At 43.7% G+C, this 23,622-nt stretch overlaps 1 protein-coding gene across 3 annotated transcripts in view; it reads left to right on the forward strand.

Moving 5' to 3' along the window:
• Window positions 1-23,622, forward strand: part of LOC309688027 (protein CASP-like) — a 62,148-nt gene that overhangs the window by 17,344 nt on the left and 21,182 nt on the right. For all 3 annotated transcript variants that reach the window (XM_082503444.1, XM_082503445.1, XM_082503446.1), the window contains exons 2-9: window positions 97-207; window positions 4,572-4,619; window positions 8,594-8,672; window positions 11,452-11,589; window positions 13,933-14,056; window positions 16,127-16,203; window positions 17,121-17,187; window positions 21,650-21,698. In XM_082503444.1, the coding sequence (XP_082359570.1) occupies window positions 97-207; window positions 4,572-4,619; window positions 8,594-8,672; window positions 11,452-11,589; window positions 13,933-14,056; window positions 16,127-16,203; window positions 17,121-17,187; window positions 21,650-21,698 (693 nt within the window). The remainder of the gene's footprint in view (window positions 1-96; window positions 208-4,571; window positions 4,620-8,593; window positions 8,673-11,451; window positions 11,590-13,932; window positions 14,057-16,126; window positions 16,204-17,120; window positions 17,188-21,649; window positions 21,699-23,622) is intronic.

Genomic DNA, 23,622 nt, shown 5'->3' on the forward strand with positions numbered 1-23,622 from the left:
ATGATTACGATTATAATGACCATTACAGTAGTGATAAGTGTAATAAAATGTTGAATGCAACTAACAAAAACAACAACCTGTCTGTTTGTCTTGCAGAAAGAACTAGACGTCACCGCCACGCAGCTTGCCAACAGACAGGACGAGAGCGAACAGTCCAGGAAGAAACTCATCGACCTGAGCCGCGAGTTCAAGAAGAACACTCCAGAGGTGAGAAAATCGGATATTCACAGGCGAGCACCAACACACAGCCACGCGTACAGTGCGCCCCGCAATTCTTTTGACAATCACGCTTGGCCTCGGCGTTTCTCGGTGTCTGCTCTCCTCTTCATAAATGTAGCCGTGATTATTTACTGAGAGGAGTAGACGGAACAGAGATGCGGGCTTGGCTCCCAAAAATAGTCTCTCCATTAGTTTCCCTGAAATCCTAAAGAGACAAAACAGAAAACCCCTCAGGAGTTTGTATTATCTGACCTAGTTTTTTATGCGAGCAGAAAGTGTGGTCGGTGAGTGTGTGTGCGCGCGAGAGAGGGAGGCAAGGAGAGAGTGACAGAGCAGAGCAGGAGAGAGAGAGAGAGAGAGAGAGAGAGAGAGAGAGATCAGGAGGGAATTCTGTCCTGTTCCTGTGTTCCCATCACTCCTCCAGGGAATATTTGTTTCATCTCTGTAACCAAGGCAACATATTTCAAACCTCACAGCAAAAACAAAGTATTGTTGTGTTATTATTGGTAATGTCACCATGGTGAATTATTGATGGCAGCATGAATTATGTATGAACGGAGTAGACAGTGGATAGAAAATTGTCAACTCTCCGCGGAGTTGACAGTAGGCCTATTATAGTTACCACAGGATGGGGATTGTGACTATTGACTTCAGCATGTAGCCCACCCGCTGTAGAGGAGTATACACGGGAGGAAACTGTACCTGCATACAAAGGATGCTAATTTCACTTCACCCTACACATTCATCTCTAATCTCATTTCCAAGTATAACCGCACAGCTAACAACACACACAGGGAGGCAAGACAGACACAAAGGGAGAGAAACACACATGCAGAGGCAGCGGGAGCCATGCACAAAGAGAACATGCAGAGAAGGCAGAGGCACAAACACACAGAGGCAGATAGCCTAGATCACAGAACAGGACACACACATTCATCAGTGTAACAAGGCTGTGATTTAGGAAGGCTCCTCTGGCGTCTGTGTGGCCCCTGGCATCTCCCTGGTATGTGGAGGAGGAATCTGAGCCAGGCCAGACGAGCGACAGGATTCATTACAGGGCTGTAACAGCCTCAATAGGAATCAGCACTAAAACTCCGGGCGTTTGGAAATACAGAAGCATCAAGGCTGCCTACCAAACAGGCTGGTTCATAACGTGTGATGGCCCGCGCTTGATTAAAAATGCCCCGATCGTCTTGTGTGCATTTGAGGAGCCGCGTTTTTTTTTTTTTTTTTTTTTTCCATCGCTTGCGTGGCTGCATGTGTATGTGTGTGGTTGACCAGCTTATAAAGCGGGCTGTCAGCTCTCTGTGGTCCGCACCAGTCAACGGAGATCACAGTCACATCAGATCAGACTGCATTAGGCTGAGCGGGAGTCCGTCTCTGATCCATTATTCAACAACCAGGAGACCGGCCCACGTTGACTGTGTCTAGTCTGCTGAGCTGTACTCGGTGTGAACTGCACTCATGGTCTGCATAATAACGCACACATGCACGCACGCACACACACACACACACACACACACACACACTCACGCAGGCTTTTGTAGCATTTTGAAAGTAGTGCAAAGAAATGCAGCGTGAAAACAAAGTTTTTATAATTCATTAGGACTGACACGCTGTTGAATTTTTTTTTTTTTTTTAGAGACTACATCTTGCTGCGCTTCCTAAGTCACCTAAATTATTCATCCACTTCTTAATTTCCTTTTAGTTAGTCAAGACTTCCCTACTACACTGTTATAAAGGCAAGGGTGGGAATGGTTGTAAAATGTCCCAAAGATTGCTAGCCAGAGGCAGTGGTAGTAAAACAACTGTGTGTGTGTGTGTGTGTGTGTGTGTGTGTGTGTGTGTGTGTGTGTGTGTGTGTGTGTGTGTGTGCGTGCACACACACACACACACATGTTAGTGTTTAGCTGCAGGCCAGACAGACAGCGAATGGGAGTTCCATACTCCCTGGAGGATTCCTCGGGCTGGCCTGTCTGCTGTCTGCCGGCAGCTTACACACCAGCCATCCATCTCTTGCTGCCTGGGCCCCTCCACTCCCCTCACTACACACACACACACACACACACACACACACACACACACACACACACACACACACACACACACACACACACACACATTGACCATGGTGTCTGTGTGCATTGTTGTTATATGGTCATAAATCTTTGGAAGTGGAGGGGGCAGGGGGTGGAGCACCGCAGAGTGGACCAGAGGGGTTTAAAACTCCGGTGTTCAGCAGAAGGAGTCGCTTGGTGCCGTGTGGTATTTGCGTGTGTTTGTTTGAGTCTACACTAGGTTATTATAATTAACTAAAAGCTAAAAGTAGGTGTAAATGAAGCATTTTAGTTAAGCTCAATACAAACAAAAGCTAAACTTAAATCGAACTAAAATAGAGTAAAAAAAATACTGAAATCTTCAGTTTTAGGTTTTGTCACTTTGGTCTGATTTGCTTTTATTACCTGCCATGTGTTTATCGAGACTTGAGATGTCTACATGTGTGAATGAACATCCTTTAGAAAATCTTGTTTATGTTCGTATTTCTATTCTGAACCTCTGAAAAATGTGACTAAAGCACTCCAGACTAAAGTAATTAAAGACTAAAAGTAACACTGAAAAGAACGAAACGTTTTTCTCTCCCCCAAACAATCAATCCGCATCTGGAAACTGTCTGAAAATAAACCAAATCGAAAACAAAAACACAAAAACGAAAGAAGAAAAATGCAAAAGTATAATAATTGTAAGTAATCATTGAGGTTGCTGCAGCATTTATGAAAGCTTACAGCTACTAAAACCTAAAAACTCAAAGTTAATGAGATTGTTAGAGCGACTTCATATGATTTGGTTTTCTTAAAAAAAAATTTATGGTTGCCTCGAGTTGACTCATCGCGCAGACTCCTTCAAAAAAAGCTGAAGATTATAATTTCAACAAAGGCGGCAATTATTGCTGGACTACTTTTTTTGGTTACTGTATTTTCATAAGAGGTTCTGTGAATCAGCGCTGAGTTGATGATAACACAAAGTGTGAGATACTGAAGTGAAAAGTGCCTTAAATGTTGCATTTTCATTGCCTTGCAGCAAAACGGGGGCATAGATGTTCCAAACAAGTGAACTTTTGTTTATATTTTGTATTTTCATGAATCCAAATATGCTGTAGTGCAGGTCATCGAAAAACTAAAAGGAAACTGAAATGTAAAATTAGAATATTATCAGAATGCAAACGATGAAGCTGACACTTATCTGGTGTTTTGTGTGGGTGGGTCTTTTTTTTTTTTTTTCCCTCCATGCTCTTCATCTCCTTCTCTGTGTTAGAGGGAGAAAAAAGAGGGAAGGAGGGTTTTTTTGAGGGGGGGGCAGGGTGCAGGTCATTACCCCTCAGCGGGGGGATATTGAATTGGCCCAGACAAACAGCCGCAACGACCCCTGATGAGGTAACAATGAAGCGGGGTCACCAAGGTCACGACCTGTCCTCAGCCCCAGACAAGCGGCCTGTCTGGACCAACCTGGGATTAGGCCTGGCCCCAGACACTGGTCCCAGGTCAGTTTGGGATGCACGTTCCCCTGCAGCCTCAGCTAGGCTTTTAAAGGCAGAGGGTTTCTAAAAGGCGCCGAGTCTCCCGAGCACACATCTGTCGTTGCCCTACTTCACATCTTCATTAGGCAGTTTTGAGAGTGCGCGTGCATTCACAAACTGTGAGAATCAAGTGTTCCTGTACAGAATGTCCTATTCTGCCGCGCTTTTTACCATACGCTCCAGTTCAGTTTGTCAGGATGTGGGCTCAGCTAACAGCACGGTGATTTGCATGTTCCCCTGATACGTGCTCGACCGGGTATCTAATCTGAAACTGCTGACTTGTACTGGAAAGTCATGCAATGGGACTTGGGAGGATAAGGAGCGTTTCCGTTATAGTAAAAAAATAAAATAAAATTTGGTGCGCGGACATGATTTGCATTAACGGTAGGCCTTCTCCTCGGCTCATTCACTCTCACGTGCGCTAGCGCTGCCCCTGGGTGGCCCAGGTGGTGCTGCACCTGTTCTTGTGAGAAACGCTGTCCGCCGGAACACCTCCGGGTACAAACCTGGCATCCTCCCTAACATCATGTTCATCACTCACGCACCGCAGTGTTTTTTTTTTTTTTGTTTGTTTTTTTTCTTTTGTTTTTCATTGAGGTTGACAGCAGCAGGAACGGTCACTGCTTGAGCAGCTTATTCGATTGCTACATAGTCATTATACAACTTGTGCATCTCTGCCACTTGTCCCTGTGTTATTTAGTGCTATTTAAGGATTAAAATATTCAGTTGATTCTTCTGTTTTTGATACTCACTAATCTCCTCTTTATTTTTTTTTTAGGATTTACGGAAACAGGTTGCACCTTTGCTTAAGAGCTTCCAAGGAGAGGTGAGTGGATTATTTTTGGAAATTATTATTGACACAGCGATATCCATAACATGCTCCAAGCAAAGTAATCAAATAATGCATTTTATGAAGCCTGTTTGACATTCATTAACTGCTAACTTGCTTCCTCTCGCAGTGCCTTTTTTTCTTTTTCTTTTTTTAACTTTTGTCTTCAATCATCATCTCTTCTCTCTCACTTCTCTCTTTCCCCTCTTCACTTCGCCATCTCCTGTTCTCTTTCTTGCCACTATCTCATTTCCCCTTCTTTCCTCTCCCTCTTTTCTTTGCTCTGCTCTGCTCTTGATTTTCTGTCCTATTCATGAAGTCCTGTTGCCCGAGGGTGTGTTTAAATTGCATCCTGCAAAAAAAAAAAAAAAAGGCACCACAAAACCCTAGCTCTAGCCAGTCACAACTCACCGAGTGCTATTTCCTCAGACTTTGTCTGCATGATTCTGTGGGGGGATATTTGTTGTTGTTTTTTCTTTTTTTTTTTCTTCAGTTGATTTGGTGAATCATGAGCCATTTTTGCTCATTGTGGCACATGCATGTTTACTTTAAGTTTGCCCAAGGTTTTTGTGTACCTTGACCAATCAAAGGTGACTTTTGTGTGTGCTATATCATACCCCTGCTGTTCCACCCCCCCCCCCCCCCCCCACTCCCCCTCTATCCTCCTCCTCTGTCATTTTGGCCCATTTCCATCGTGGCTCCTCCTCACTGGCAGCCATGCATTTCCAGTTCGCTCCCATATGTGAAAGTCAGTGGGTAGGAGTGGATGCGGCTGGTTTAGACTGGGGCGTTATTTGGGGTTGGAGTGGGTGGACATTCAGCAGAATCTTTTCTCTAACACATACACACACACTCTCACACACAGAGAAAGAAAATCATCTCAATAGATAGTGACAGGGCTGCTTTGCTACTGGCCATAGAGTGCTACAGTTTAACACTGGGTTAGTTTCCATATTCTTGTGTTAGAGCAACAACCACAGCCAGTGGTTATGTAAAAATGCTGTAATTTATAGTGGTTCTTCCATGTTCTGCTGATGATCCACAGTCTATTTAGAGAATAGAAACAGCAGCGGTATAATTGGGGCTTTGTCAGCTGTTTCCACAATCCTCATGTTGACACACCTCGACGGCGTGCACACCAGAACACGCTGAGACGCGTAGTGGGTGGTCGCGGAACTGAGAAGGACATTATCTTATGATTATTGAGATAATACTGTACACCCGCGCCAGTCTTAGAGCAGCCCATCAATCAGTCGCCTATTCTGCACGCTTGCATGCCACGACATGAGTTGCTCTGAGAATGTGTAATTTTAGCCCGTCTTTGTTTGCTTACCCCTCAATGCTTTGATCAAGGACAAGACAGCACCAGAAGCCAGAAGGTCTTGTCGAAATCCCACAGTAACTCATCCTTAAGCATTTTACCCAGGAGGGTGAATCTTTACTAAGTGAATGTAGAACTCAGACAGAACAATAAAAAGTTTTAGCCCAGGAACTTGGAGGTCTTGATACTCTGTTTAATCTTTGTCATTGAAAGGTGGATGCCCTCGGGTCATAATTATTACCAATAACAGTAGTGTTTCCACAAGGCCTCAGTTTGGTAAACGGGTTATGTGTGTTTGTGTGTGTATGTTGCATACTCAGTGTTCCTTGTTGGTCCATCGATCAGATAAGCTTTTCCATTATCCAAGGCTTCAGTCTCTGCTTCCCATAGCCTCCCCTTATCAGACTCCACTGGGGCCACACACACACACACACACACACACACACACACACACACACACACACACACACACACACACACACAGATATATATGTATACACACACAGGTCAGCCCGATGCCCTTCACACACTACGGGTTAGATAGGGGAGCAAGGTGGTGCTGAGTGATGGTGGCACAAGGTGCTGACGTATGTACGTATGTGTTTGTGTGCGTGGACTTGTCAGGGATACCTTTTTGCAATTGCAAGCACTTCTCATCAGTAACCTACTGATACTGGTGAGGTATCATTTGTGTCACTTCATTTGTTTTGCTTGGTGTGTGTGTGTGTGGGATGGGGGCAGGGGAGCATGTAATAGCAGATGTCATTGGGATTGGTTGAAAGAGCTGCAGTTTGGAACAGCAGGGTTGTATTTGCAAATCCTGGGTGGTCTTCTAATGGCTCTGGTCCTGCAGTTAACCTGCCTCTAACTGTAGGGTGTGTCCTACATTAAATGTCTATTTCCTGCCTCCCATGTTGGGCTATATAAAGCTAGTGTACCACTGACCTTGGCCCAGTCATTGTACAGTCACGCAGCTGGCTTCCTTCGGTGCCATTGGCAGATAATTTATTTTTTTCTGTGTGTGTGTGATGGTTTTTGTATGTTTCTTTTTTATGATGAGATTGTGTGGCATGACTTTAAGTCTCTGATCACATTCCCTTATATATACAAACACACACACAGACGTGTGCACGGACATTTCGACAGGTTTGATGTTGGTGTGTGTGAGAAAGGTATTAGTGCTCTGTATCTGTAATCTCCCATTAGCGGCCATGCATTTGAGGATTCTGATCGCTCAGTGTCACACAGCACACGAAGAAGGGTAAAGTACACGATGCAGCATGATGTGAGAACGAGAGATATTAGTATTGGAGAGAGAGGGAGGAGGGAGATTGCAGGAGCATGCAAGAGAGACTCAAGTGTGACAGAGAAACATGTGAGAAAGGCTAACAGTGGAAAAAACAAATTGAGGAAAAGAAAAGACTGAGTCAGAGAACATGGAAGTGACAAGAGAGAGAATTTGTGAGAGAGACGGGGAGAAAGACACAGAGAAATGAAAAAAAGAGGGAGGGGTGGGGTGCTGGCACCAGCCTACTCAGGGCCAGATGTTTTGCGGCTAAAAAACTAGAGATGAATCAAAGCCATGTGAAGAGATTTATTAGGTTCCCATAGGAGCCCAGGCAGTATTACATGTAGCCCGCTCTGTTTACAGTGGCAAGAACCCCTAAACCACCCATCAACTACACTACTGGCTTGGCTGGGAATGTGAAGACTTTATATTTGGACTTATATAGGCTTTTGTCTTTATTCCTTTTCTCTCAGTGAATGTGCTGGAGGAGTTGGAAGAGAAACACAGGCTGTTTAGTCTGAGTGCGTGAGCCAGAGTAGTCAGCTGTAGCTCTGCCCAGTACAGTAGCACCATCTGAATGTCTTTATTTGGCATCTGTTTCCCTCGATTTAGACTTGATTTCAGATGCATTTCGCCTACTCTGTCTGCTTCTCATATTGAAGTGTGACACAGAGACTATGGCAGAGCTCGTTGCCTCATGTTTCAGCATTGACAACAGCGTAAAAGTTCCCCTCTCCAGTATGATTTTAGAATTAATCTCTTATAGATCCAATCTAATGCTGTCCGTTTCAATAATATCGGTGATGGAATGCATGCCGTGCCCTCTTGTGTTAATGGCTGCATCAGTAATGGATCCACACTGTATTGCTGCTAAGAGCTGACTGAATAATCTGCCCCTGCTGTGGCTGGAAAGACTGAGCCAGCTGTTTAATGATGTCAGTGTGCTGGAGGGGAAACAAACACACACATTTGCACACAGGCTCGCCATCACACACACACACACACACACACACACACACACACACACACACACACACACACACACACACACACACACACACACACACACACACAACAGACTGAAGGACTTAGGCACACTCACTCGAGGACAGACGGATAGACGAACACACGTACACAGCAAACGAAACGCATCCGTCATCGGCTGAACAGCTGAACTGACTTCACGGGAAGGAAACACCAACGTGGCCGCTGTCATGACGGCCCCGATCTCATGCAACATACCAAGGCATAGTGAGGATAGACAGATATGTAGACGGCTCTCACCGTTAAATTAATGTGCCTGCTTTTGGAGTGTATGGTAACTGACGTTTAACAATTACGTTTTATTTTTCCTCCTTGCAGATCGATGCCTTGAGTAAGAGGAGTAAAGAAGCAGAGGCCGCCTTCTTGAACGTGTACAAAAAAATAATCGATGTCCCAGGTAAGACTGCTCTTAGTGATGATACAAGTGTGTTTGTGTAGACTCCTCCCTAGTCCGGAATTGCAATCAGGGAGACCTTCCCTCATCCGTGCAGACAGCAGCAACAGGGAAAAACGCAGAAAACGTGTGACACCGTCCCTCTGGTGCTGCTTCACTGTTCATCCAGGCGTGTGCGACGCCTTAATATGTCCCCAGGAGACCTCATCCCCATTGGTATAGCCGTTATAGGGTCTTAACAGAAGGTGCGTCCTGATACGGATGACAAGCGTGCCCACAATTGGCCGCGGCAAAGTGTGCACATACACGAGCGGTCGCATCCAGCAGCACTGAGGCTGAGGGAGGGCCGCGTGGCACCGAGAGCTGCAGAACACACAGCCACAGTGCTGCTGGTAGGAGACTTTCAGCTGCTCGGGAGCCCTGAAGGGGCCGCGTATGCAGGAATGAAAGAGTTGAGTTCATCTATAGCGTAAGGAGGTCATCATATTCCCACATGGATAGACCTACAGTAATATCTTTGGATTGTACTGCTCCCAATAAGTCAGCGCCAGCTCTGACGGGGCTATTCTTAACTTGCAGCGAGACAATGATGTAATGCCTGATGCATACACGCACACAGACACAGACCGGCCTGACTAATGCAGCAGTCTTGAAAGAGGAAACAGTGTGTTTTGTTCTGTCTTCTATCAGCTGAAGGCCTGGTTAGTCAGCCCAGTGTGCTCTGGTTTAGATTAAAGGTGTCTGGCGAGAGCGTTCAGCACCAGTGGCCCACCAGTCAAACTGCTTTTAACAGGCTGTACAGTTGATTTGAAGCGGGGGGGTCCAAGTGAAGGACACAGGTTTGATAAGAGGGAGAGAAAGTTGATTTTTCAAGGGCACAGAGGCAGATAGGAGTCCAAATTCAGGGCGTACAGTTATGTTAGTGAGTGTTTGTACTTGTGTGTATTTTTTTTTTGTGAGACTTTGGAAGCAAACGCATGTGTTTATGTGAAGAGGTGTGTGCGTGCGTGTGTGTGTCAGAGCCAAGCCCTGCATGGTGTGTCACCTTGACAGCACAAAATCAGCATGAAATTCCCCAATCGTTCTCTGCTGATCTCTCATTAGCATAGTTAAGATATCTAACTGCGTCAGACATGAGACACACACACAAACGCGCGCGCACACACACAGCCCTTACCCCCAGCTGTAAGCTGTCAGTTCCTCTTATCTGTACAACACTCACTCATAAACACGCACACACAAACACACACACATAAACTGCTCTTTTAGCTGGCATGCTGATGAGCATCGCCTGCGTCTCTTGGCTGCCTGTCACCAGTCTGCCACCCATGAGCACCAATCAGATGTGATTGGCCTGACTGACAGGCCTCTCTTCATCACACTGACAGTTAACCCTGCTGTGTGTTCAGAGATGTTGGTAAAATGCCTCCAGAAAGTTGCCTTTCTTCCTTCTGTCTCTGTTTCTTTAATCTCGTATTTACCTTTTCTCATTGCCTGTTTTTACAGCTCCGCTTTGTCCATCTGTCTGCTCCCATGTTTTTCTTCTTTCTCGCTTTCAAGCGGCATCATAGCGAAACATTTTAACTGATCATAGCCCAGTAATCTCTCCTGTTAATTTGTCTCTTCTATGTTACTGTGTGCCTCTACTTATCCGGTTCTCCCGCTGCGCCAACAGTTGACGCATTATGTTTTTTTCCCGCATACAGAAACCAAAGTTAATCTCCTAACTCAACAATGGTCGCTTGATACAAAGACTGATAGTCTATCGTTCAATAGACTTTATGGATAAAGTTTTGTTAGGAAAGAATGGGTAAACCAACAGTGACTTATAAGTACGAAGTTTGATCTGTTCTTTTCTAATCACCGAAGTGCTCTGATGTTATAAGAGCCTGATGACTTTCTTTTTAGGTCATTATCAGTAAGTGAGAATAATGTATTTAAGTGTGGCCGTGAGAAGCCAGTGATGAAGACGCATCAAGGTTAAGCTGCTTTACTCTATAGCAGGAGCATTAAACATAAGGCCCGAGGGCTTGAATCGGCCCGACGAACACTTGAATCCGGCCTTTAAACTGTATTTTCACAAGTTTTTAAGATTTTCCTGTTGATAAAGACTGCCTACCCCCAGTGCAATTCATACTACACCAAAGTAATTGAATGACAGGAAAGCACTTGCTTTTCAGCCACTAGTGAGTCTACAGTAAATTAACAAAAACTTTATATTTTATAATTACAGGACAATCTGTGCAATGAACTATCATGACTCTTTCTGTAATTTTACACATTTATCATGCAGTTCCACCTAAGATCAAACTGGGCTGTGTGTGACCCACGATGTTAAATGAGTTGGACATCCCTACTCTAAAGTATTGAACCTTCTATCATGGAGAGTAGTTTGAAAACAGGTTTATTATAAATAACTAACATTAAATAGAATTTACTGCCACATTATTATTTCTAAAAGTAAAGCCAAGCTCTGATTTGAAGATGTCAGACTGTTCTCCCCTCATTGCAGTATGACTGGTAATTGCGATATGTTTTGGTTTCTGCTCTAACCACTAATCCTCCAAAGGGGGATCAGAGGTCAGGGTCGGCTCCAGAACAGTTGTCCTGGAGCTGCTAGAGATTCATTGCCTTGCCCAAGGACTCTTCACCAGGGCAAGCTCTCCCTCTCTCTCACAGGGCCATGAATGTAGTTATTCCTAGCTCACTACACCACCTTGCCGCCCTTGCTTGTCTGATCTGCTTTACAGTGTGTTAACATGGTGTGTGTTTTCTCTACCAGATCCTGTACCTGTGTTGGAGCTGGCTCAGCAGCTGCAGCTGAAGCTCCAGAGGATGCACGACATTGAGACAGAGAACACCAAACTTCGAGAGACACTGGAGGACTACAACAAAGAGTTTGCAGAGGTTAAAAACCAAGGTTAGAGACGGATGCGTGCGCAGGCACACATTATGGGATTTTCCCGACTTTGACAGAAGTAGATGTAGACCATACAATTAACTAGTTAATACTTATCAAAATTTCACATTCCGGTGTTTTATGTTGACGCTCGTTTGTGAAAAAAACAGACACTAATGCCAGTGAGTCCAGATCTTCACTCCATGTCATTTCCTTTTCCCTACACTTCTGGTCTCTTTACACTTGTGCTATCCATCCCTCTTCCCAGCAACCTAAAAATAAACTTTAAAAAAATTAAATGAGAAGAGAACTTGTGTAACCTGGGTTTTAGTGAAAAGCTTTTGTAAAGCTGTTGTAGAGCGATTCTTTTTTTCTTCTTCTTCTTCTTCTTCTTCTTCCAAAAGAGAAGAAAAAAAAAAAAAGGATGTTAACTAAATTAAAAACAATATGCCCAGCTGGACCTACAGTGGACCAGTCATCCTGTCCTGGATTGCATCTAATTGCAGTAACAGGAGGGTCTGGTTGGAGCAGAATACGGACTCACTGAGTCACCTGCTGCAGATTTGCTGTGGTAGTTGAAGTCTAGGAGAGACTTGTTGGAGTAGCAGCTAAAGTGATATCCAGGAGGGCCACTACAGCAGCCCTGTAGATAGGAAGTGTTGGAGTACAGCTGGTTAGCAGCAACTGAACATTGAAAATATAACTGAGGAGACTATCCACTGAGTTGTTTTCTTTCTCTAATGGATTAAAAAAGAAAACATTGCTAAATTGAATCGGCAGATACACTTTGGTGGCCTTGTTGTCAAGTCTGTGTGTGAAAAGTGTAGTGGAAAATTTTGTCCTGCTTGTGTATGAAAAGGTAGTTTTAGTTCATTAAAAAAACGAGCAGTATGTGAAGCAAGATGAACACAACATTTTCAGTTTCTGGACATATTTTCGGTTTAGCTTATAGCTCTCTCGAAAGTGGAAATGTCTTAAAGTTCAGGGGACTAAAGGTGAGAAAGTCTCTACTCTTGCTTCAGAATTCTTTCCTGCGTGTGTGCGTGGACTGCCTTGTTTGTGCAGCTTTACTTGAAATCTGTCCTCATCATTGCGGGTTTATACCTCTTTGACATACATTGAGATATGTGGAAAAAAAAATCCTAAACACTAAAATGTCCACAGGTTTACGTTTAAAAAGTTTCCCGTGAGGATGAAAAAGACGTGACAGAGTTGGAGGAATGTAAAAAAAAAAATAAAAAAATGCAATGATCTACATCCGCTTAAAGATGGAGAAACTGACAACAGCGGGGAGAGATGAGTGAGAAGCGGTAATAAAAAGTGGTGTAATTTCAGTCGAAAAGGAGGAGTGAGCGAGCGAACGGGGGAATGTTTTGGAATCCCCCTTTCCTCAGTGAGAGTTAATTGGAACAGCTCGATAGCGGCAGGGTTCCATTCTGCCATTGATTTTCCTGTTCCCTCATCCTTTATCCCTCCTTCCCGCCTCAATAGATGGGGGATATTTAAACCCCAAAACACACTGTGGAACTCCCACTCCTGTTAAACACACACGCGGATCCGCCCGCACACTCTCTCTCACACACATTCACACACATACACACACACAGAGTGCAGGGGCCATTGATCCCCGCAACCTAAATGTTTAAAGTTCAGTTAAGCAGTTAAGGGGTAAGAGGGCTCTGAGGGGACTCTCCTCTATTGATTATGTGTCAGAGCAGTGAGACTGGAGTTTAAATCACACGCACACACACACAAAGTGCTAAGAGCCCTCAGTCAAAGGTAGCGAGCAGCAATGCGTTATATCATTGTCTCACTCACTTATATCTTTCTCTGAGAAACACACACACACACACATAGGGAGGACTATTTATTACTCCAGTTATGTGTTAGATTTATTTCAGGCTGCCCCATACAGCGCTCAGCCGGCAGCAGGTTATGGGGTTTCGGTACTAATGCAGTCCTAATGAATGCAGCATATCTGCTCTTAGTGATAGTTGAATATTCTACGGCAGCTGCGGATTCAAAGATTGATTGATTGGTAATTTATTTCAACATGTGAACAATATACAAGTACATTTAGAAAAGAAATGAGAGGAAAAAAAAATATACTATACAAATTACATACAAACCGGGGCCATGGGGGCCAAGGTCTTCATCTGTGCTCACAGAGGAAGAATGCAGGATGTGAAATGCTGCTTCTTAGGCAAAGGTCAAACACCTCGCTAAAAACATCGTCACTGCTATTTTATATCAGATATATAGAAAAGTGCCATAGTTTGCTGTCTGTGTTTTCTATCTAGATCACTCACGTTTCTGACTTCTTTTCTCTCGGTGCTCGCCTCTTTGCTCTAATCTCTTCCACAGAGGTGACCATTAAGGCCTTGAAGGAGAAGATTCGCGAGTACGAGCAGTCTCTGAAGAATCAAGCCGAGAACCTGGCCCAAGAGAAGCAGCTCCAGCTACACAACGACTATGCAGAGAAGGAGAGGTAAAAGTTGCGCATGTTTATGTGCGTATGTGCGCTGCTGCAGCTGTGTTTAAAGTAATAACCTCTGCATTATTTTGCAGTTTGAATGCTTTGGGTCATTGTGCCCTCAGGCAGAACTGCTGATTCTTATCTTTGAATGATAGGTTTAAGATTTCAGACTTTATTTAGCAGGGCTCTCTGTTCACAACTTACTAATTCCTACTTAAGCAAATCTCCAAGGGCTCTTTTCTTTTTTTTTCTTTTCTCTTTTTTCAGTAGTTATCAGTCTAATCGACAAATTGTTGCTTATTGCTTTCCTCCTGCGCACAAATGTAGGAATGGAGATAACTTGCATAAAAGACAATGCCAGCATTTTTGTCATGTGGGCGCTTGCCATTCTCGCTTTGATGGGAATCGACACCATCCACTCCCATTTTCTGTTTACCAAGATACTTTTCAGCCGTTATGTTGGATATTTTGCTGCCATGGGCCTCTGCTGTGCAAAAATATGCTTTGCTGATAAAGACTACTTTATTTCAATACAATGTTTTGTTTTTTTTTGTTAAAGTGTGTAATTTTCAGGTGTACAGGAAGACGGGGGCAGTAATAAGCTCAAAAAATGCTTCCGGATGCTTTAGGGACATTTAAAAAAAACTGCTTAGTGAGGCTAAAATGCTTTAATACTGCCATTTTCCAGAAAAGGGCCAATTTGGCCTAAAGTATAATGGACTTGAGGCAGGAATATTGTTTCACGTAACAACTAACTCAGGCTCCTTTGCTTCTACATTGGATCCCAAAAAACAGTAACTAGTTTAAGCTATCTTGTGATCCCATATTAACTTGGATAATGTGTGCTCTTATTTTGAAGTAATCAAATCAAATAAAAAAGAGATGTGCAGACATCTGAGTGATGAGGCTTCATGTGATTAGCCGCTGCAGCCTCGGGGCTTAAAGACGCAGCATATTTTCACTGAGGGAGAACAAGAGCTAAAAAAGCTCTGATGGATGCGTCAGACCTGAACGTTTTTATCAGCAATGAAATGAAAGTTTGAGACCGACAGAATTAACAGATTAAATTCAGCGTGTCACAAGTGCTCAGCTGCACAGTATGGAGTTCCTCTTCAAGCATGTTAATATGCAGTTTTACTACTAAATCGCACTCTCACCATGCAGATTTAGTAATGATATACTGACTCCAAACAGTCTCCGCTGTAATTCTAAGCGAATGAGACCCGATGCACTGAACGCTATGGATTTTCTCCAAGCTACAAGCTGCTTGCAGTCTTTAAAACACCATCCCTCTGATGAAAGTCCTCATTTCAAGTTGACGTATACAGTTTACTAATATGAAATGGACTTTACAAAGCACGTTTTCCTCCTGTCAGTCATCTCGTTTGTTTGACGAAGCTGTATTAAAGCTCACTGTCCCTTTCATACGTACAGTAGAAGATCAATTGTCCAATTGTATTTCCTGTACGTCAGTGTTTTATGGGCCCCTTCCTGTCTGCAGTGAGCTGACTTCCTGTGTCTGAGAGAGAAGGGGGGGGGGAGTAAATGGATGGCACCTCCGATGCATTTCATCCTGCAAGGAATGAGCGAAGGGTAGAGAGAGTGAGGGAGATGAAAGGATGAAGTAGAGGGCAGAAAAATAGAGATGACAGGAGAGACAGATTGGCGGGGAAGGGGGGCATCAAAGAGTGCCATAAAGACCATCTTTGTGCTAGATTATTGATGTTTTTACACGCAGTGGCAATTTCTCAGCAGAGCCCAACTTTTTATATGCTAAGAATGAATCTATTTTATCCTTGTGGTTTCTGTCGCCCCCTCCCCCCTCTCCCTTAGTCAAGCCTCGCGCACTCTCTCTCTCTCTCTCCCCCCTGGGTGCAGTGTGCCCCAGTGGCCAGACATTCCTGCCTAATAGGGCTGCTTAATGAGGAGTGAGTTGTGTTGGGAGGATTTTAGGGTGGAAAACACTTCAGAAATGGTGGGAAAATAGAGAATAGTCGCAGTTGCCACAAAGTGTGAGCTCAGAATTTACTGACTCAGTATCTCTTGACTGACTGTGACTTTCTGCTACCTGGTCTCTTGTAGGAAACTCCAGGAGAGCCAGGACTCCATGTCCTCAAGGTTGGAGGAGGCCGAACAGAAAGCCCGGTCCCTACAGACAGGTACCAGCCTACGCAGCCTGTACACACCTGGGGATTGTTTACCCACCTTTAGATAAAGTGCTCTTATCACTGAAAGTGTAGTTGGGCTGGCTATTAAGCCTTTGAAAACTTCTTAAAGGGGACTTATTATATTAATCTCCAGTTCCATATTTTTATCCCTGTACTTTTGTAGAGTAGCTTTGTATGATTTAAAAGTTCAGCGTCATCTTTGTTTACCTTAAACCCGTGAAGCCCTGTATTCTGCTGTCCTGAAACAAGCTGTTTTAGCTCCCTTCCACCTCCCTTTAATCCAGCTTTCTTCAGACTGACAAATAGAAGGGTTGAAACATCAGGTGGGTGGAGCGTCTGTGCTCCCAGGCAAAGCTGCGTTCCCGAGATGACCATATAAGGATATCCCCTCTCAGTGATATCATGCAGATCCCAAAGTAGAAAAAAAGAATATATTTAACCGGAGCTTTGGGCTCATAGGGGTTACATCCACATACACCGACCATATTACTTAAAACTTGTCATTTGTAATGTGATCATCCACCTTTGTGTGACAGAAAAAAGGAAATCATAATAGATTCCCTCTATTCCTCTCTATTTCTCAATAAATGTTCACCCATCGTGAAAATGAGTTTAAAAAAAAAAACAGCTACTGGTGATTATTATGTTTAACACTCATAGTTAATCTGACACATCTGGACTAGGTGTCTGCGAGGCCTGGAGATCTAAGAAAATCTCAGCTGTCATCACTGAGAAACAGAAATGCCAAAGTTTCTCGTGTGAAATAAGACTTTAGTAGTAAGAAGCTGTCAAAGATAATGTTTACACCTTTAATGCTCTTTTAAAAAGTATCGCTCATGTCTGGATCTGCTTCTTCAGCTCACTTTGCACCAGGAAAACCCTTAACTGTCTCTCACCGTCTTTTGCAGCACTTGAAACAACTCAGGCCGAGCTCTTTGATTTGAAGACAAAGTATGACGAGGAATCCACAGCAAAGTACGTGCCTCACTGATCTATGTGTGTTTGCGGGTGACTTCTCCCCTCTGGCTCCTCCATACTCTCCTCCTGACATAATCATCCTGTTTAGTGAATCTCCTTGCATGGAAACTCCCCCTTCTCTCCCTAACAGCTGGATTTTCTCCCACAACAGCCAGCAGCCTCCAAATCCCGGCATTACCCATGCACTGTAAATACTGAAAGGGATTGTAATGTATTCTGCAGCCAAACTAAAACATCAAAATAGAGTTTGTTTTGTGCGCGCGGATGTGTGTGTGGTTTTGTTTAATCCATTAAGACCTGATATGTACGTATAAGTCTTATATAGGCGCCTGATGTCTTAATGGGGTAAAGAGCTTTCAGATTTCATCAGAGACTTGATAGAGAGGTGCCAGATTGAAAGCTACATATGTTTTCTAATAGGACCTGTAAGATGAGATGGCTTCAGTCGAGCTTTGGGCATCTATCATTATTGATCTTATAGTAGTGTTGAGGATGAGAACAGAAGCTTTTCCATGTCAGCACTCCGCACTGTGAAGTGGCACTTTATGACATTCACACTCCTCGTTCCCTCTGGGTTAGCAGCAGGACCCAGAACCTCGTGAGCACCAGAATCGCATACGCAAAGCTGAAAAATTACATTTCCGGGGAAGGGGGGGATCACCCTGCCTTGGCTGAAATATGAGCTCTTTTGGCTAAATCCAGGGACTGATAATAAAATGGTCAAGGGCATCCTGTGTTCATACACAAAGTACGGGAGAGTATCAACTTGGCTTTTAAGGCCACCCCACCACCACCACCATCGCCACCCCATCCCATTTACCTGGCCCCAAACTCACTGTGCCTCTCCATTAACAGAGTTGTTAAATTGATTGGCTGTTAAAAACAAATCGATCCCTCTTCTGTCTTCCTCACAATTTTTTTTTTCTCCCTGTTTTTTTCCTTTTTTCCCTCTTACCTCGCTCACTCGCACACTTTGTCGTTTGTCTCCTGCATTAGGTGTTTGGTTTTTTTTTAGTGTGAGAGGAAAGACCACAGGACGAAATTGCACACGGTGTAATAGCACTAATCAATATGTTTCATAGTCTATCAGAAGGCCCTCCCTCCCCCCGTCCCCTTTCCTGCACTTCTTCTTTTTTTTTTTTTCTTCCTACATTTCTTTACGCTTTCTTTTGGCGTCCTTGTCTCTTCGTTTTATGTCAGAAGAAAACACTTTTTGAAAAGACACTTATAGTAGGTCCCATTTGCTTACAGAAGCTAATAAACACATGCCCACCCACATAAATACACACACACACACACACGTACAAGTATACACTCACTCATTCGCTCACTCACTCGTGAGCCCGAGGCAGTCAGGGTCCTTGACTATGTGGCGTGCTGTGATCTGAAATTTTAATGCAACGCTTTAAAGCACACACAAACCCTCTCTAACCCTGCACCCTCCCAGTCCTTGGAGTCCTTCCCCCGTTTACTGCTTGGCTGAGCAAATCGCCAGTGTTTGGCTGAACACAACTTTTAACCCTTTAACTGCATACATTTTGGCACTGCGAAACACAAACGCATACATACATATCATGCGCTTCTCTCCTCACAAGCGCACAGACACGTGCGGGTACACACACACAAACGCGCACACACGCACACACTCGCTCTGAACTTTTCACTAAGGAGGACATTGCGTGACAAATCCCCCCCATCCTCTCGCTGCATTTGGGTAATCTGCCTTTTAAAATAAGCACTAACACACTCTCACAAACACCCGTGGACGTACACAAACACACTCCCTGAGAATTTGGTCGATGTTTGCAGCGCCCGGAGAGTCTCAGCTTCAGTGGGAGGCGGGCCTGCAGATGTAGCGTAGCCCCCCCCCCCCCCCCCCCCCCTCTCTCTGTGTCGACGCTGTGAGGGTCTGGCTTGGCCGCATTTTACCCGTTTAGTCCCTGTTAAAGATTAATGATATATTGATCTCCAGCCCCACAGGATGCTTTGTGTGTGTATGTGTGTGTGAGTGTGTGAGCTGAGTGTGCGGAGACTCCTCTGTATGTTTGTGCATAGCTTTATCTGCATGTAGGAGGCTTTGATAACATTTTGGTTAAAATCCGTTTAATTGCCGATAATTAGGCACCGGTCAATAGGGCTTTCTTTCCGGTGTCCAGCCCAAGCACACAACAACACAAAATGGCGCACAACATACACACAGACACGGTCTCGCAGCTAGCTTCTTTTTAAGCCTCCTTGAAATCCCCAAGGTAACACGCTGTGAAAACGCAATGTGGAGAAAGCCAAGGAAAGAAAAGGAATGGAGTGATGAAAGCTGGAGGGCAAAAAGCGAGCCAGGGGCCGGAGGCATCAGCGAGGAAGAGGGGATAAGAGAGCGATAGAGGAGGGAAATGAAAATCTAAATCAGGGGAATATCCTGCTGGCACCGAGGACAGAGGCCGAGGAAGAGAGGGCGAAAGATGAGAGAGGGGAGGTGGAAGGAAGAAAAAGATGAAAGGAGGGGGTGAAAAAAGTGGAGGGCGATGGGAAGGCAACGGTTGAGGGGGAAAGGATGGAGGCAGGCAAAGGGTGGAAAAGAAAAGGAGCGCTTGAGTGAGGAGCAAGAGAGAAGATGATAGGAGATGAAAAGGCCTGTCTGAGATGGAGGAAGTACAGTAGGGCCTCAGAGGCTCTGGGCTTGTTTCAGAAGTCCTATAGTACTCACTGATGTCACTGGGTGCACCCATTGGCTTTCATGGTACAAAAGAGTGTGTGCAAGTGTGTTTGAGTGTGCGCTGATTGTGTGCGTTTTCCATTTTGGCTGTGTATCTACTCTATAGCTCCTCCCTGTGGCTGCTGTATGGTGTTTTATAGATAAGTTTGGGTGCTATAAAATCAGACTTTATCATCACGAAGGACCCACCCCCCCTTTTACTCTCCAGTGTTTGATGAAGTCATTCCAGCGGGTGCATTGGCGGGCCACGGACAGTTCCTGCCCTGCCCAGCGACTGACTGACTGACTGACTGTATCAGGATATGCAGAAAATCCCTTCCCTGTGATCTGCTTTGGCCCTCAGCCTCTAGCTTTGCCTTTTATAATTCCCAAATACAGCCAAATCCAAAGGTTATTTAAGAAGACTTTGTGCATCTGTACTTTGATTAAATGATCACATTTGGAGCAGGAGCGGTGGTGTATTTGGGTTGCATTACTACCCATAAACGCTCTCCATTACAAGCTTTTCTAGCTTGTTGGCTCTCTGACCTTAACATTTGTGTGCGCGGGTGCGCGATTTGAGTGCGCTTGCGGGTCCTGCACACTATAGCTTAAGACGGGATAAAAGCTGTTGAGGTAGTGTACTATTATGTTGCTTAAATACATACTAGATCCTTTTAACTGTTAGGGAAAGAATAAAAGCGGAGAGTGAAAAGCTCTCCCACCCACATCTGATTCTTTTTGCTGCATTGCCTGTGGCACAATGTTGACCTAATATCAACTGTGTCTGTTTTGTTAAACACATTCAAATCAGTAGTACTCAAGCCTATGGGACATAACACTGTTTCTCATACTGTGACACACAAATACAAAAGCTGCGTGGGCTACTGGGTTCACTATCAAAAGATTGCAATAAAATCAAAAGGTCTTAATGGACGCGCAGTGCACATATGCGCCTCACGCCTTTCCACTCGGTGCCACTCGCGTATTCTTATCAGCGAGGAATGTCTTAAATAAACACGCACGCATTTATGCCATGTCGTTGCATTGCGTTATAGACCATCGGTGAGGTCACTATTTCCAAAGCCTCCTCGTGCTGGGAAACATATTCACGCATGTTGAAAACTCAAAAACAGAAAGGCAATTGTAGTTTAACTCAAAGTTAAAGTCGTCATTACGAAATATTAACATTCGCTGTGCTTCTGTATTCTTCAGTTCCCGCTCATTGTTCACAGAAAAGTGCCAGGTATCCACGTCTCTCACGATGGAGGGATTATTTAAAATATTTTTCCCAAAGTCCAATGAGAGGTGGTATTACGGGGATGTATTCTTGCTGTTTGACCTCTAGCAAGTGAGAGGTGAACCATGGCCTCCATCCAGACCATTAGTCAGACACAATCACACAGCTTCATAGCAGATTAGTCTGCTGTATTAGGACTTAGAGCTCTATTAATGTAATCCCTCTGTTTTAGTGTGGCCTGGGTTTAGGGGCTTACATGTGCACACCCACACTCATAGACACACACACATTTAAATACATGTATGCATGCACATATACAAGCTGTTTGGGTTATGGAGTTCACAATCAATGGATTAAGGTGAAATTTAGACAGTAGCTTAATGGACACCGTACCGGGATGCTCTAAATCTGTGCACCTCTCTTTCTGCGAGTCGTCATCATTCATTTATCCATATTTGTTTTTTTGTTTTTTTTATATCCTCTGTGCATTTATCTGAAGTAACAACACATGTTTTTCTGTCTCTTAGGGCGGATGAGATTGAGATCTTGATGACAGACCTGGAAAGAGCCAATCAGGTAGCCCGCTCGGTTTAATACTGAATAGTATTTTTTTTTTTGTTTAAGTGCAACACTGTCCAAGTTGTCTTCACAAGTTTCATTGTTAAATTGTAGACCAAACAAATGCTGGCTGAAATTGTTGTGGAGGCAAACATGAGGTAAACCGATTTAAAACAATTTATTTTAGTGATATTTTATATTTTAGCTTCCTCTAAACAAATGTGACATGACCAAACCACATCCACTGTGTGTCATTTATTTTATTGTGGACCCATTTTAAAAAAAAAAAGAAAAAAGAAAAAAAAAGAAAAGAAACTTTGTCAACAGAAAAATAGTTGATAGGGACTTTCTGTCCTTTAATTGTTTATCTCTTACTTTGCTGGGCTGATTGTGGCACCCGAGCCTTGTGTTTGACACCCCTCCATGTTAATTGCAGTGAGGTTTAGCGTTCATTTTAATTGAATTCAATGAATCGCATACAAAGTCCTGCATGGCCAGGCTCCTGCTTTTTATTTTGAGTGTTTTGTGATGACAGTCGATCTCTGATTAACCGTTTACTTTAAATTGAGTCTTTGAGGTTTTGGCAGCTGAACTTTGGATTCCTTATTGTCTCCGAAATCCTTCAGAAATCTGTGGTTTGTTTTAAATGTCTGCTAAACGGGTTAACTTTTTCTTAAATACTTGCGCTTTATTTTTACGATATTGGTCACACAAATGTTTTTATTGTTGGTGTGTTTAAGACCATATGCTTGAAATTGTGTAAGTCGGGGGCATTGAAACATATTTAATGTGTGGTTTTATCCAATATGTGAAGCACTTTGCTGTATAAATATTATTTCTAATAAGCTATTATAATAAGTACACTTGCACAGTGTGCTTTGGTTTGATTAAGGTCACAGTGGGCATAATTTTTTGGATATTATTTTGTTTTTTAAAGAAACTGTTCTTTAACCTTCATAAAGAGCATGAGGGCCTGTTGCTGAGAGAATCTCAGAAAGGTGGTTTTGGTCTTTTTTCTATTGTGGGTTTGTTGACATGAAAAATAGACCTTTAAAAATATCGAAATATTCCTGTCTATTGAGAATCCATGAGATGTGGCTTGCTTATCACTGCGAGGGTTGCTGTTTCTTTTGCTTGTTTATTACACACCTACTAAACCCATCCAGCTGAAATAAGCCCCCCGGTCTGCCCTCTGCCCTCGTGTTGTAAATATTCCTGTGGTATCTGTTAATGTCATTGTTGTTAACTTTCATTATTAGCCCAAGAGTATGATTTGTGGTTAAAGGGGTAGCATAGGCATGTAATGTTAATATTAGCCTAAAGGTTAACACTCCGACTATAATGCCGCACACACAAACACACACTCTATTCACACTTCTGATTTGAGGTTTACAGAGGATGACAGCATGGCCTCCAGCTCAGTCACAGACTTTTTATATGCTTTTATAAGAAGAAAATGGAAAACAGGATTTTCTTTTGCAACTAGCAGTCCAACTCCCACCCAGTCAATAACAGCTCTCAATATGGTTGCAATTAGGAACACTGTGGAATCGGCTCCCTGTAACTCCTAATGATGGCAAGTTGGCCGGCGTGGTAGATGATTCCCTACTGGAGCACGGCACTTTAGCAGTAAACACCAGGCAGCGGGTGTCATCTCAATGCTCAGGAATAACTTGAGATTTTTAATTAAGGAAATGTTCGCTCTTGGTTGTCATTCTAAATTTGTACATCGCATTTCCAGCCACCCTCCACTCTGAAGTATATCATTATTTACGCTGAAAGGGGCTGACTCGCTTTCCAAATAAAAAGTGCAGTTGACTGATAGAAGATTGTGTACTGAAAAACTTGTTCAGTTTGATTGCTAGTGTTGTGCATTCAGCATTGTACTCCTCTCCTTCACAGATGTCTTTGCTGTCAATGAGCAACGGTCACCGATTTGACA

This window comes from Aulonocara stuartgranti (genome assembly GCF_965226115.1).
Source record: "Aulonocara stuartgranti genome assembly, chromosome: 14".
Classification (NCBI taxonomy): Eukaryota; Metazoa; Chordata; class Actinopteri; order Cichliformes; family Cichlidae; genus Aulonocara; species Aulonocara stuartgranti.